At 45.7% G+C, this 15761-nt stretch overlaps 1 protein-coding gene across 1 annotated transcript in view; it reads right to left on the minus strand.

The window, feature by feature from the left end:
• LOC142585938 (plexin-B-like) overlaps positions 1-15761 on the minus strand; it is a 547589-nt gene that overhangs the window by 20022 nt on the left and 511806 nt on the right. Inside the window, exons 21-25 of the mRNA XM_075697062.1 lie at positions 12843-12979; positions 8024-8200; positions 7065-7161; positions 3921-4307; positions 592-768 (exon numbers count right to left, since the gene is read on the minus strand). Of these exons, the coding sequence (XP_075553177.1) occupies positions 592-768; positions 3921-4307; positions 7065-7161; positions 8024-8200; positions 12843-12979 (975 nt within the window). The remainder of the gene's footprint in view (positions 1-591; positions 769-3920; positions 4308-7064; positions 7162-8023; positions 8201-12842; positions 12980-15761) is intronic.

Below are 15761 nucleotides of genomic sequence, written 5' to 3' on the forward strand. Positions count from 1 at the left end.
TTATTAGAGATTCAGCGATAGTTCACTACGATCTTAATTATTTTTAGAGCGCCTATGCTACTGGGGCCTGAAGTCGGCCAGTACTCAATAAGGCGATTTCACTCAGTACGTGACCTGAAAGCTAGCATCAATTTTGAGGTATCCGTTGTCATCAGTGGATAAGTGCATAGGTATTCCACCTTACGTCGTCCGGAAACACGTTCCTTGATCACCGGTAGTCGCAACTGCATAAACTGCCACTGCATTTGAGGGTAGTCCACAGAGTTTAATGCCTGAAAACTAGTGCATCCCTCGAGGCCTGAATGGCTTGAAATCTGCAGTAATATTTTCTGTCTAAAGTACGAGTTAAACAGCAAGTATTGGAATCCTGTTTATTATGCAACTGCCAGTGCCAAAGTGTAGCTTGACAAATGTATACCCTTTCGAGCAATTCAAGCGAAGTACGGGAATCGCACCAACTTCTTAAACAGTTGTGCAAGTATCCGCTTTCAAAACGTCATCCTTTATTACGAATATGCGTCCACTTTGGTTGTCTAAAGGGCCGCGTAAGGAGATCTCAGAGTTAGCCATAAAGAGAAAATACACACGTACCACAACAACAGGCAAATCCATCTCTGTCCGGTGGCCGATTTCGTCGGTGCTTGGAGGCTGAACGTCTGGTGGAACACAGACCAGTTGACTCATGCTGAGCGATGTTAAGTTGCAAGGACGCGTGCCGATTGTAACATTAATTTCGGATTCCGTGGTGGCCAATCGAAGCATTTCACCCTACAGAAAAATAAATGTTGCGCTGAGACATACATTTACTATCCTGTCACGTTCTTTTACTTCGTTCTGTAAATTCCTATAGCTGAATAGAGTGCCAGCGCATGAAGCTGTACAAGTGGAACAAACAGTAAAAGCAGAGACTGTTAATTTTCGCTTGTTCTTTCCGCTTGTCCTGTCTCATAGGCTGATAATCTATTCAGCTATATAATACACAAAGCAAGTAATATAGCGCTATGTAGCCAACAGTAGTGGGGAAAGTGGGACTTGTTGGTGGACCTTTATACTTTACAAACAAAACAGCGCTAAAACAGACTAGGGCGGCTTAGAAACGAAGGTACACACACGAGCGCCGACTCACAACTACAAGTTGATTCGTGATATATATATATATATATATATATATATATATATATATATATATATATATATATATATATATATATATATAGACAGAGCAATGGGATATACTGACGCATCGCCAGTTAGGAGCCGACTTACTGCTCAAGGGGCCCTTCCTTTAGAAGTCCAGTCAGATGAACATATGAATGTCCTTCTAATTGCAAGCCACTCTCAGGGATCGCAATCTCAGCACGTATCGAGATTTTCGAACCAACGCACCATGCGATATGTCAGACATGAAATACCACACTTCGCCCTTCCAGTTCAAGACCTTTGCAGCAGTGCTTTGGAGATAACTGCTGTGCTAGTGCGGTTGGGAAACCGAAGCCTCAGCGTGGCGTCCGTATATGGGAGCTCTCCTCAGTTCGACTCATTGGGAGAAATCATTAGAGACCTCTCCGGTTGCCCTGCTCTGATGATTATATGTCGGGACTTTAACGCGCACCATACTGTCTGGAGTGACAAGGTGACTGATGCTTGTGGGAAACAAGTCGTTAGGGCTCTAAATACCGAGGGACTTTGTGGGGCGAATGACAGACAGCCAACGTTTTTCCGACCATGGGCCTCTTACAGTGTCATTGACTTGACATTGCACTCAGCGGACATCCTCGCATCATCAGCGACGAGTAAAGATAGATGAGGATAGCTACAGGGGCTTGTTCGTACGGCAAATCTTATTTTGTTGTAGTGCAAGCTGAGCAAGGACAACAGAAAGAACAAGGACAAAAGTGTGTGTCAGATGTGCCTTTTTGTTGTCCTTGTTCAACTTGCACTACAACAACATAAGAGTAAAGATAGAATGGACAGTGACTATTCTCCTGTCTTCGTCAACATTGCTGGATTTCGAACCACCGGCCGAAGGTTCTGTCCTGTGACGCCTTTGGATACGTACATGGACGCCGTAGGCGAATCTTCTAGAAACCTGTAGGCGGACATGCTACGTAGCAAAGATGAGCTACCGCTGAGCTTAAGCTACCCGGCCACTTCCCGACTCCGGAATTAAAGCTAAAGAATTTATGCGCTGCCCGTAGAAGATCGGAACGAAGGGCGATGAGGACGAAGGGCCACCCATAATGCAGACTATATATAACAAAATTAACGCAGTGATTCGCCGTCACATAAGGAAACTAAGAAGCGATAAACAGGCGGAATTTTGTGCAAGCCTATTCGTCTTCACGCCAGTGCCAAGGATATGATGCGTCGTTAATAACCTCGCTGGAAACTTCCGACGAAACAAACCGTAATGTCACGTAACATGTGAACTTAGTGAGTGAGTGAGTGAGTGAGTGAGTGAGTGAGTGAGTGAGTGAGTGAGTGAGTGAGTGAGTGAGTGAGTGAGTGAGTGAGTGAGTGAGTGAGTGAGTGAGTGAGTGAGTGAGTGAGTGAGTGAGTGAGTGAGTGAGTGAGTGAGTGAGTGAGTGAGTGAGTGAGTGAGTGAGTGAATAAACTTTTATTAGGGCCAGCAAAATTCGATAAAACGCGCATCCGGCTAATCCTACGACGGGACTGACAAATCTAGCTTGCCGGCCCGATCGTGGGCGCGCTTGACGGCCAGGATTTGGTCCTCAAAAACATGACTTCGCAGGTGCGCGTCCCACTCTTCCTTGGCGAACTTCAGACCCGACGACCCGCACTCCCAGAGCATGTGAGACAAAGTAGCAGCCTCACCACAGGCCACGCAAGAACAATTCGGATAAATCTCAGGATATATGCTGTTGAGGGGCGCCGGATTTGGGTAGGAGTTAGTTTGCAAGAGTCTGAGCGTGACCGCCTGCGGCCTGCTTAGTTTGGAGTGAGGTGGCGGGAAAATCCTTCTCTCAAAGTAAAAGTATTTAATAATTTTATTGTACGTGGTAGGAGCGTCTCTGTGTCCGGGGATAGAGTGGCTCGATCCAAGGGCGTGAACATAGGAGCGCCGGTATTCGACTATATCGCGAGGGAGCCTTCCAGGAGCTTAAGAATAATAAACCGACGCCCATGTAACACTTTTATCATAACTAAAGAGATTTTTTGTGAAGTTGTCTATAAACACGTGTATCATCGTCGGTTTAAGTGCTTGCTTCCGAATTTGAGGTAGACCTCATTTAGGTACCATCCGAAGCAACGCTCAATCAATATACTGCCGTAAATAATCTAAGTGCCTGCATAGACTGGCTCTGTAGCCTGGCTAAGGCATGTGGCTAGACTGAGAGAGGTAGGTGTACTCCTATTAAGCATCGTGCCTTACTTTCTCTGACTGTAATTTCAATGCAGCATACAACTGCAATGTTTAACAGGGCTCAATAAAATTATCGACATTGGTTCGAATGGTTTTCAATAAATGGCAGTAGCTTTTGTTGAAATTGACAAATGATATTTCACCAATTTATAGAAAAAATCTTAGTTAGCATGCTCGCTACGAATTTTTCTAAATGGAGAAAAACTGCCGGAGAAATAAAACGAGGCGATAATAGTGGTTGTTGCTCAGTCGTATTGTCAGAGCCGGCTTTCATTACGAGAAAGTTTTGTACGAAGCGCAGAGAGAACTAGGGAGCGCGACGTCGATGACATTAGACGTGCGTGAAACTCGATCGTACACGCAGTTCAGAACAAGACAAGTATCGGTGTGAGGACGTTATGCCTGTGATGCGAAACGCATCATGCTCGGGTCATACCTAAGGGCTGAACGGCTACCTTTAATAAGCAATCGCTGTTCTACCTTGTAAATATCTGACACCTATACATAATTGCATTTTCTGATTTTTTTTACAAACCTCAATGACGAGTGGCTCCCCCTTGTAGAGCTTTACACCGTCGTTGTCGAAGGGAAAGAAACGCGGGTCGGAAACGTAGGTGAGGTCCGACGCCACATCTGGGTAGAACTTGTTCAGTTCCTGCACCGATCGAACATCGTCCATTATGAAGCCGATGCGAAGCCGCACAGCGTCCAGCTCGTCGCCTTCGGATCCAGCTTCGGATTCCCCTCTTGACTTTGCTGCCGTATTCCTCTGGTGCTGCCCTCTGGCAACGGCGTGTGCAACTACGTCGGCGCTCTCCGCCTGCTCTTCCTCGTCGTCAAAGCTGCTGTCCCTCCCTGGGTTGCGCAGGAGCACGGCCGGAGAAGGGCAGACCATGACAGAGGCGTTCAACACGTGGCACGACTGCGATATCAGGAAAAGAGAGATAGCAGTGAAATCACAGCCCTGTGGAATGTTCAATCAAGCTATTTGGTGACCCAGACAATGTAATTCAGGAATGTATAGTCCAAAATAAGACGCGGACAAAGTGTATACGACAGAGGAGGCGTTATGTGGTCGAAGTTGCGGGCTACTTCAATCCAGTTGCTCTGACTTAAAGTAGAGAATGTAGTTGCCCCTCATCAAAACAAACACTCACGTGAGAAATTATCATATGCAATTATTGTTATCATTTACTTCACGTGAACCCGTTTGAACGAATAATGGCCTATCAAAATATCGGACATGGCTCGATTGTTCGACCTGCCTGTTTATGTAGTCTTCAAGTTTTTATGTGTCATATTAAGTTTAATTTAATTGTAACAGTGTAGTTATCAGAAGAAAATGAACATTTGAGATTGAATTTGGTTTCGGCTTTTGCGAAACGAATGTTTGCTGGCGTATAGCTCCGCATTTCGAAGCCACAGCGTTCCCGTGCACGCTGTCTGCTAGCACCGAACACCGTATCTGACTGATAATGGTTTCACAACCCAAAACAACACACGAGTTGCCGAAGGTTTAGTACTGGGGAGCTGCGGATAAATTTTGATGACCAGGAATTATTTACCGAGCACCCTGTACTCTGCACACAAACATCTTCTACCATCCGCCCTCGCAACAAGCATTCAATGTGTAAGCATACTTTGGCGTGTACCCCAGCAAAATCTGTCTGTCAGGTGATAAGTGTAATGAATTATATCTGCGCAAAAATAAGTAATTTGCGAAGTTAATAGTAGTGTAAATATAGATGGTTGGTATAGCTTTATAAGTGATAAAAAACGATTGAAAAGAAATTGATCAGTAAGAAAACCTTCTCTTCAGGCCGCATTGAAAGCTTACATTCCCGCATTACGGGTCTGTGTGCAGAAAAGCCTGCTGTGGGGCCGTTGAGTAAAATATAACTGATTGGTACATGTGATAACAGCATAATAATAATAATAATATTAATAATAATAATAATAATAATAAATTATTGGTAGCGTAAAAAAACTTGCTGCCGTGCCGTCGCTGCGTCAAGGTCATAAGAAAAAAAGGAGAAAATGAAATTTAGTATAGGGAAGAAACAGCTGTGCTGAAAGCCGTTATGACGGCGTTCCCGCTCAGTTGATACGAACGCTTTGAAGGAGCCATGCAACTTCCTGGAAACTAACTTCCACAGTGCACGGATTTCATTTCTTGGTCCCCGGAAAAGGGATGGGTAGATGTGCATAAGTTAGGAAAAGCTAGTAAGCAATAGCGAAGTAACAGCCGGGCCAATGCTTACGCATTAGTAGAAGATTTTCAGATCTCCAGGAATATTAGACGAAAATAAATGAGAAACAGGCTACGATAACTTCGATGCGTACATGAAATGTGCCTTCAACAGCGAATCTAGCTGACTGCGGTTCTACCACCATACTTTGTTACTCTTAGTTCCAAGTAATAAAAAAACAGGCTCATAATATCGCGGAGGCAATCAGTCAGCGGCGCTGCCATCTTGCATTCCAGGGACCCTCCTCCATTTCCCGCGTAAGTTCTCCTCCCCAGACGCATGGTGACACCCGCCGTGGTTGCTTAGTGACAGTAGTGTTGGGCTGCTAAGCACGAGGTCGCGGGATCGAATCCCGGCCACGGCGACCACATTTCAATGGGGCGGACTGCTAAAACACCCGTATACTTAGATTTAGGTGCACGTTAACGAACCCCAAATGGTCCAAATTATTCCGGAGTCCCTCACTATGGCGTGCCTCATAACCACATTGTGGTTTTGGCACGTGAAACCCCATAATTAATTTTTTTTAAAATTTCAGACGCATGGTCACAGGTATCAGTAAGCAGAGCTCACACGCAAAACGGCCGGATCGAAGCGCCCTGCTGCGGCTGCGTTGCGAGAGCGTCGCTCGAGGGTGGCTCGTTCCAGCACGTGCCGTGCTGCCCCCAATGTGCACGCCTCTCGTGCTTCGTATAAGCTTGATGGCCAGATATACGTGACATTGCACAGCTCCTGGACCCAGCAGTACAATAATCCGTATTTACTCAATTTTCACGCTCAGCCAATGTTCCCGGCAGAAAAAGATGTAATGTTATTTGAATAAATATGATGAGCTATTCTCGATTATAACACGCTCCCCTGTTATCATACTACAAGAAGTTATAATTGAATGGTCCTTGATTGTTCACTCACGAGTTTTTGTAGCAATATTGATGGAGAAGTGGCGTTTTATTCTCACTTAAGAAAACAGGACTTGCTGTATCTGGGCTGCAGGGAACTAGATATCGCTTGTCGTTGCTGTCGGAGCACTCCCTGTCAAGCTCTCAGAGTATATAATTTTTGGTGCCTCCTGTGCCTTTTGAGACACCGGATTTCTTAATCTCCTTGCACACCTCGGCAACCTAACTATACCATCTAGAATACGCTATAATCTGATGAACTGACAGAACGGGCTCAAAACTACCGCAGCTTCTACAGCTGCAGCGACGTCTGGATTTGGCGTTATTGTGGAATTTTTAATCCCAATGACCACAGCTTGTCTCTAGTGCAGTTTTTGTATCGTACTGGAGGGTACTGCGCATGATATTTTTTAAGTAAAATAAGTAACGCGCATGCTATAGTTTAAGTCAAATAGTTATTTAATAACTCGCGTCTGTGCGTGTACCTCTGGATTAACAGCATAAGAAAGCGGAGTCCGAGATTCACCGTACCGTTTCGTTTACTTGGCGAAACCTGTTGAACACCGCCATACGTGGTTGTTGAATAGACGTCAAGTTGGTGCCGTAAATGTGGATGTGTCTGCCTCCACTGAAAAGTAAATATAATGAAAAGTTAATCAGTACTCAATGCTACGCACAACCAGCATGGTTACAGCATGCTCGTGATTCATGACTAAGCAAGTATTTAATTTTATTGTGATATCAGTTGAAATAAAATACCAATTATTCACGTTGCTCTACAATTTCAGAGCATAAGGTTCACAATGAGATAAATAATCAACAAATTATTCTTAACTTCGATCAAACGCAAGATAATGAACTTGCAGTTACAATGTGCTTTATTCACCCCATGAGAAATTGTGTTTGCACATGAGCCAGCCACGTGTCTTCTAAATCTTACTGTTTCATGTGGAACGCAGTTATAACTGGGAATTGTTCCCAGCTTGTGTACGAGCTGCCCGCCATTCAGCTATCTTAGACACATATCGATGAGGCTGGGTCGCAGACTAATGAGCCTAAAGAAGCGGCTGGGACTGCGGCCAACAGCTACTTTTCAGAAACGTGATATTGCCGCCCTGATCGAGTTTATGGAGATCACTCATAGCGTGTATGAAAACTAGAACATAACAATTTCAAGGGCATTTTTGCCTACTGAAGATGTTATTGTATATGCATGCTATATTATAGTATATAGTATGTTTAACATTTTATGCACTTTCCTAGCTTGTGTAGTTTTGCTTGTCTATATTGTAGCTATGATGTTTGCGACATTTTAAAGTGTATTTTTTTATGCTGACATTTCGTGCTTTGAAAAGATCGTAATGCCATATTATAATGTATCGTTTTTAATGTATGTGACAATTGGTTTTCTGTGATATACTTCCATGTTAGTCATGAGAAAAGTAGTTGTCGTTATTTCTTCATCTAAAAAATAATTCTACACTGCGCACCTGAGGAAGCTTTTAAGCGGTTGAATTCTGTGCAAAGAAGGGTCCTCAGTGTAGAAAAATGGGTTGCTCAGGGTCAGGTTGGCACCGTCAATGCGCAGGATCAGCTGGGAGACCTGATACGATGGGTACAGAGACCTGGACGTTCTGCAACTGATCTGGCTGCTGCTTGCAAGAGACCTGCGAGTGACACACAGCATGAGAAATGTGTGACCATACGCGAAAGACTCTGTATACATCCAGAAACACCAGACAGGCTAACCCTTATTTATCTGGTTTTTGTTGTCAAAGAAGCCGGCATCGACTAGCCTCTCAGTGTCGAAGCTTAGTATAAAGCTACAAAACGAAAATTATGCAATTAAAAAAAAAACAACGCCGTACCAAAGTAGTGTCGAACCCAGGTGAATTTCCTTGAAATAGCGGGAACATGTTTCGGTAGATGGGCCTACACTATATTTAAAGGGGACGCGTTCCCTTGGATCTTTAGTTTATTTTTGTGCATAATATTAGTGTTGTGGAGGTACAAAGTTTATCAAGCTAGAAAGCCACTGTGAGACAAGTGCCATTCGAAATAGGTGTCCCACCATCAAAATATCGGTTCGCTCTGCTTAATCAGCTTCACCTTGGTTCGGCGTTGCCTGCATAAGGCGCTAGCATGCGCCTTCTCGCTCAGATATGTTTTTTTTTTTTTTTGCTTCGTAGATTTTTATGATATATGTTAAGTAATGTACTCTGTGGGGGGGGGGGGCGGAATGAACGACGAAATAAAGAAATCCGAGGGCATTCAGTTTCTGGAGGAAAGAAGTTAACGAACCTGAACACACAGCAGCCGCATTCTCTTACCCTGAGATTTCGTGCAATCTATGGCGGGCAACACCACACGTTCCTAAATAATTCTGGTAACCGACCATAACTGGCTAAATCAGTGATGCGTTGGTTTATTAGTCGCAATGCTCTTCGTTATTGAATGGACATCACTTGCACACATGTGTGTATGTATTTCCTTTTTTACTCGAATTTCCTAGCATAATCATCGGCCTCAACTGATGACCGAATGCCACCTTGGTTACCTCAACTCCCGTTTCATTCTTGTTTTTCATCCTAATTGAAGTATACCTTTATGCGTGAGTAGGAAAAATACTACATGTTAGAATCATCAGGACCGAAAATGTAGTAATGATGTAATAGTGGAAGAGAGAGCTAAAAAGAACACAGGTCTCACAGAGGCACATTACGACAGGGTTGAATTGTGAAGTAGGTGAAAAAAAAAAATGCTAGGCGACCCTAATCTTTGACTTAGGTGTCTGTTAGTGGCACTCGCACCTCGGCGTTGGTGTTCTTTAGGTGAAGAAAGCGAGCATTTTTCCCCCCGCAACGATATGCGGGCGAGGAGGAAGAGCAGCGCGCGCCACGTGGAGGGGCGTCGCCCCTAGCGAGCGGCGCACAAAGCGTACCTTACGCGTCCTCTCTGGTGCTGACGTCAGAGCATGTAACGAGTGCGCGCGTACAGCTGTTGCGTGCAAGCGAGTGAGCGCCGGGAAAGGAGAAGCGAAAGAGGAGGGAGAGTAACGTCACATCCGCGCTGCTGGGCAGATGTTGAGTCTGTCCCAGGCAACTGTTCTCCATTAATTAGCCGGTTATTTATCATCACCATTATCATCATCGGTTATGTCATCACCATGTGTGTGACGTCGTTAGTCACGTCATTACTTCCGCTTTCTACTTCCGGGTTTCCAGAAATTTCGCCAAAGTTTTGCTCACGTGGTGGGTTCTAAAGTCTACGATTGTGTGCTTTGATGTGCGGTAATCAGTGATATCGAAATAAATATAATTATTCAAGTTTCTTCAATAACTCAATTTGTAACTAAACTTATGTTCTGGTATCATATCTGTAATGAAAGCCATGAATTTTGTACTGTACAATGTTTTTCTATTATTTTTTAGATTTATTTTGAATTTCGTCCGCGGTGGTGGTCTCAGGAGGTGAACCGGAAATGCTGGGCAAGAAACGAGAATGTCACTCGATGTTGGTGCCACTAATAAACACTCTATTGAACCCATAGGACTGCTGTTTGAGATAACGGCTCCACACCAACGCACTGTGATATCCATTTAAGGATTTACCTAGTAGGTGCACATCATACTTTTTATGGGAGATGGTAAACTGAACAGCTCCAACACGAGCGCCGTAGCCAAAACAGGAATATACGGAAATGTAATCTCAACGATAAAACGAACATTTTTTTCCGAGCCGACCTGACATGTAGCTCGCGATTAAATTGTCCCAAACGCCTGCGTCACCTCGAAAGCATCGGGACAAGTGGGTTCCGCGCTACACCGCTGCGTTAGAGGCGGATCCGTATTATTTATACGTTTCCGTTGTGACCAAAGCTTAGATATATTATCTCTGTACAGGAGACACTCTTTTAAGCCACACAAACAGCTTTTTATATTTTTTGACCTTCTACGCAAGAAAAAGTGGAAGAACGAGTGCAGAGGACGCATTTTCGAGTGTCAACACTTCGTCAGCAAAGTGCGGGTCGGTGTGCGTACACCACCTGGCCGAGGGTAAACTAAGAGTCCGCTCCCACCGATGAAGAACAAATGTGCGGCGGGACATTTCCGTCCATTGGGCGGGCGTAATCAAATTTTGAAGCGGTGCACCTCTTGGCAAATGGAAAGTCCTAAGGGTCTTCCCCAATTTTACCTCTGCACTTAGTATCTCCAGCTATATTTTTTCTCTCTACAGGCGCTGCACGCCTTCGCAAAGCTTAACCACCGAGCGGACTCCGCCATCTGTTGATTCTCGACGCTACGTGACTAGACTTGTCATCGAGCACGAGGCAAAGGACCTTTTAACGAAATTAGGCGACCTCTTCTTTCTGAATCCCTTTTTATCCCGAAGACTGCGTTTAACTCTGCCTTCTTCTTTATAGACTAGGTGAAAGCGTACAAAAGCTATAAAGGCATTGTCCTTCAAAGGCACGGCTCTCAATATTAGACCGAGGTGATGAAACCCTGTATGCTATGTCTGAATTTTTTCTTTTGACGTGGAGGATTCTAGTAAGCGAAATCAAGGGAAAGAAGTCTGTTCTGCATTTGCCCAACGTCGCACCGTTGTGCATTGAATAAGGGATGACAAGAAACAAGGACTTCGCATCATAACTGGCTAAATCTAAGTTATTTCGTTTTGGTTGAATTTTTTTCGGCAAAACCCACTGCGATGGCTTAGCGGCTGTGGTGTTGGGCTGCTAAACATGAGGTCGCGGGATCGAATCCTGGCCGCGGCGGCCCCATTTCGATGCAGGCGAAATTCAAAAACGCCCGTATAACGTGCATAGGGTGCACGTTCAGGAAACCCAGGTGGTAAAAATTAACACGGAGACATCCACTACGACGTGCCTCATAATCAAATAACGCTTTTGGCGCGTAAAACCTAAGCATTCATTCAGAATTTTTTTTTTTCTGGAGAGAAAAGTAGCTATGTCAGGTGCTTCGTCTACGTCCTGTGTGTTGTAGAACACTTTTCGAAGAACAAAGGCAGCATGGTTGACAGAGGGCAGGTGTGTGCCGGAGGCCACCGTGTTGAGCCCATTGATGTGTAGCTAAACGCGAACGAATACAGGCGCACACAGGAGGCGTAACAGGTGTCAACGCTTAACTACATAAGAAGAAAAGCAGCTCTGCTGAGCCTAATAGCTTGGTCTAGTTGGTACTTGCTGTGAGACATGCGTGTCGCTAAGAGGACGCACACGAAAACACAGATACGAAAGAAAACAATCGTCGTGATTGCTTTTTCTTTCGTGCCTGTGTTTTCGTGTGCATCCTCTTAGCGGCAACTATCTCCTAGTGCGTTAAACCTATCCAGCAGCACCGTTGAGGGCTACCTGGACGTCGTTTGGACCCATTGCCCACAGTGCCACATTGGGTTCTCTCCATCCGTCTGTCCCTTATATTCCTGGCACTTCGCTAAAGCTCCCTTCCATTCAAGGAGAAGACCATCAGTGGAATGCAATGTTCTTCCCTGCCACTCGTATGTTACATTATCCGCCTATAAAATTTCATACGAGACCCAGTGACGTACGAAGCATTCATATAGCTCGCGGTGCCCGACAATGGGCCGGCGGAGCATTCGCCCTAGTCGGCACCTTTTCGCGCTTCTTATTTAGTCTACGACAGCTCAGCAACCATCAGTGATTCCCGTTTGGCGCTATCTGTAGCCTCCCATATGGGAGGCTATGCTCTACCCAAGGTGAGCCTCCCGAGCTGGCTTATATAGCAGCTTCGTTCGTTAGCGCATGGCTAAAATATCACCGTCACTATGTAACGAGACCATGAAAGACATACGTTGATAGCCCATAACCAAAGCGAGATAAAGAAACTTTCCCAGTGGACCATACTGGAGCCACGAAACGCGCCTTGCTTTGAGGTCAATGGCATACGCACAGTCGTCTGGGCATGTTAGCCAGTGTTCGCTATCAACCGAAACGCCGGAGACCGTCATACTGCGGGTAACACTCAGACGAGTGGCTGCACGGCGGCTGCTGGGTTTGCGTGTCGCCTATTCGCGCCGTGTGAGGTATTTGCCAAGTTGCTGAGGCTGGACAGAATCGAAGCGGCCATCGTTCCTAGAGCGTCATGAAAGAATGCTAGTGCTGTAAGCTGCTGTGTCTTCTGCTCACAGATGTCGAAGGTAAGTTATCGGGCGGAGCCTCGAAGAAACATTGTAAATACCGCACAAATTTCTTTAAAAGTTCGCACTTAGTGATTTCCCAGCACGTGAGCAGCGCATTTGCAAAAGTCGCTCGGGACTAACCCTTACCTTTCGACATGGCACACGATGTCGTCCAGGTAAACGCTCACATGACTGCCGACGTTCAGATTGGTTCCGTTCAGGTACAGACGAGTGCCACCCGATTGAGGTCCTACGCGGGGCTGCACTCCGGTCAGCTCCACTGGCTGCGCATCAGTAAGAGCGTCATCGTGCATGCTTCGCAGCGAGTTTTCTGAGAAGTGTTAAGACCGGCAAATATGTGAAGCACCTAATTACAAAAATGCAAACATATAGCAGAAAGCAATGTTCTTGCTAAGTAATAAAACGCCTCGTCACCTTTCCTTTACAAAAATATAAGGGGGTGGGGGGGGGTGCATAACAGGATTAAAAAGGAGTGAATCGTCCAGTCATGTTGCGGGAAGTAATGCTGACTGTTATCAGGCGTGCATCACGCGTTGCGTCGTCTCCGGTAGCATGGACACATCATAGTCCAGATGAATCACACGGATCCTAACACAAACTTAGTGCGAACTAATAGCCACAAAAGTTACAACTGGTGGTTTAATTGGTCTTCAATGATCACAGCGATATGGAGTACCTGACTGTGGGCGTTGCTCGCGTCTTAAACGGCTGAAATGGCAGGCATACTTGTTCGCGCTTATTTTTATTGCCCCCGTTCGTGCCGATACACAACACGCGCATTGTCAAGCGAGAGCGCAGCGGCAAGGAAGAGCGCTCCGTGACGCGAACGTTCGGAACGCGTGGAGCAGCTCCCGCGCCCCGTCTGCGACCCCAACGAGGCCGCATTCACGCCTGGTGAGGCAGCATTAACGAGTTCGAGCGCCGGGGAAGAGACGCCAGCGGTTGCTTTTTCACCCCGGTGCAGGCGTCATTCGCGAAAACGAATGCCCAATATAGTGCAAGTGCATACTGTAACTTTGGTTCACGTTTCTACGCCTCAGTTCAGCAAAAGCATGCGCTCGGTAGGAGGGCGCTGCCGAAACGGGCGCGCACTACTCGTTGTTTTGACGTCACTGGCAAGAGCGTTTACTTCGCGAGGATAAACTCAAATGCGTGGCCATCGTCCGAATAGCATTTTACAGCGCTAGAGCTGACATTTGACACGAAACAAACCTTTCAACATCATATGTATTGTTTTAGTGTGACATGCAGCTAAATCTAAGAAAGCCACGTTAGTAAGTACCTAACGTTACGTCCATTTGGCGAATATTTCAATGAGTGAATAAAGCGAAGATATGTACAAAATATTTTAAGGGCTCGAGTGTGTCTTTAGTTGCGTTATTACGTGCCAAAGAGTGTACTCAATGTCGTGCTAAGTTTTCCAGCTACGTAATGTCGGCCTTGGTAAAATGAGAAAACATTCAGGGAAAATATTTAGAATATAAAAACTGCCGATTTGTAAATACTGGGGACAACCTTAAGTGCTGTAATTAAGTACGAAAATAGAGAAACTGAAATCCAGGTGAACACAAAGCTCATCAGAAGGTATGTAGAACTATACTACTGCAACATGTACTACGTGGAGCCAACTTACAGCGTTCCGCAAAAGTCAGACGCACCGTAAACCCGGCAAGATCCACCGACAGAAGTGGAACGAACGAAAAAGCTTCAAGTTAACTGCTTATAGCCACTAAATGACTCAAGCTTGGAAATATTCTAAGTTTATCCTATCCTTTGTTTTTCTATTAGCCTCGGCGAAGAAGAATATTTTTGATCAGCAACTTAATGTTCGTCATTCGAGCACGGAAAACCAGAGCTCTTATGCTGGAATGTGCTTACATTGGACTATATTTAGACTGGTGTAAAATGGAAAAAATGCGTCGCCCAATATAACTATAACGAAGGTGTCCTTGGGCTCCCGTTGACTGTTCAATGGGAGCCCAAGGGCTTTCGGTGACTTGGCCACGTTTCCACACGCAGTGCTGCGGAAACCTTGCGTACCTTGCTTCTATAATCTGCGTACCTGATATATCATCGGGCCAATGTCCAGTGTCTTTGAAACAAACCTTTGCGCCTCTTCCATTATTTAACTCTGCCTACAAGGCCGATGGTACTCACCAAGGTATAGACCCGTGGCTTTGTCCAGTTCATTATGGAATGATTTGCTGGAAGTGCTTCTCTCTTCTGAAGCATGAGCTTACGAACTAAGCATTATCATCACCACGCCCGTCTCGCTAACAACACTGCTTTTCCTCGTGCCTTTTCACTGTGGTTATTATTGCGTAGAAGTTCTCAGGAATTCAAAGTTCTTTGTTTTATCCTGCCGTTCCTTCGTCGCACTCTCAGAACTCGCACACGAGGCATGCTGACGTCGAAGCGTGCACAGCGTCCGGTGCCCGACAATGGGCCGACGAAGCGTGCGCCCGAGTCGGCAGCTTTTCTGCGCTCGGTGGCGCGGATGCTGCCCCACGTTCAGCGCGACTCTGGCGCGGAACGCGTTCGTGCTTCCGTGTCGGTCGATAACGAAACAGTACTTGAACGCGCGCGCAGTGGCAGCGCCGTGAAGAAATAGCCTTCGCGACACCGTTGAAGAGCGTGCCGTGGCTTTCTTGAACATGGGCATGACGTGGTCGACTGTCAGGCATTGCTTCTCTTCTGTCAAAGATGAGGAGTACGCCGGTGCGCTTAGGTCGACGTATAAAAGCAGATTCCCGCGTATATGAGGAATCAACTTGGCCATGCAAATGCAGTTCCTTGGTTGAGAAAAGAATCTTATTTTGCGGTCTTCTCCAACTCATTTATTCCGTTTTCTTATATGGTGGATTCCGAAGAAAAGAAAGAAAAAGAAACAATTGAAGTTTTACGCGTCTCGAGGCGAGTACGTAGCCCAGTCGATATATGGAGTGGCCCTGCCAAGCTCGAGGTCGCCGGTTCTATTCCGACCCAGGCAGCCGCATTCCGACGGGTGCTAAAATGCAAAGACGCTCGTGTGCTTAGATATAGGTA

This window comes from Dermacentor variabilis, chromosome 6 (genome assembly GCF_050947875.1).
Source record: "Dermacentor variabilis isolate Ectoservices chromosome 6, ASM5094787v1, whole genome shotgun sequence".
NCBI classification, from domain to species: Eukaryota; Metazoa; Arthropoda; class Arachnida; order Ixodida; family Ixodidae; genus Dermacentor; species Dermacentor variabilis.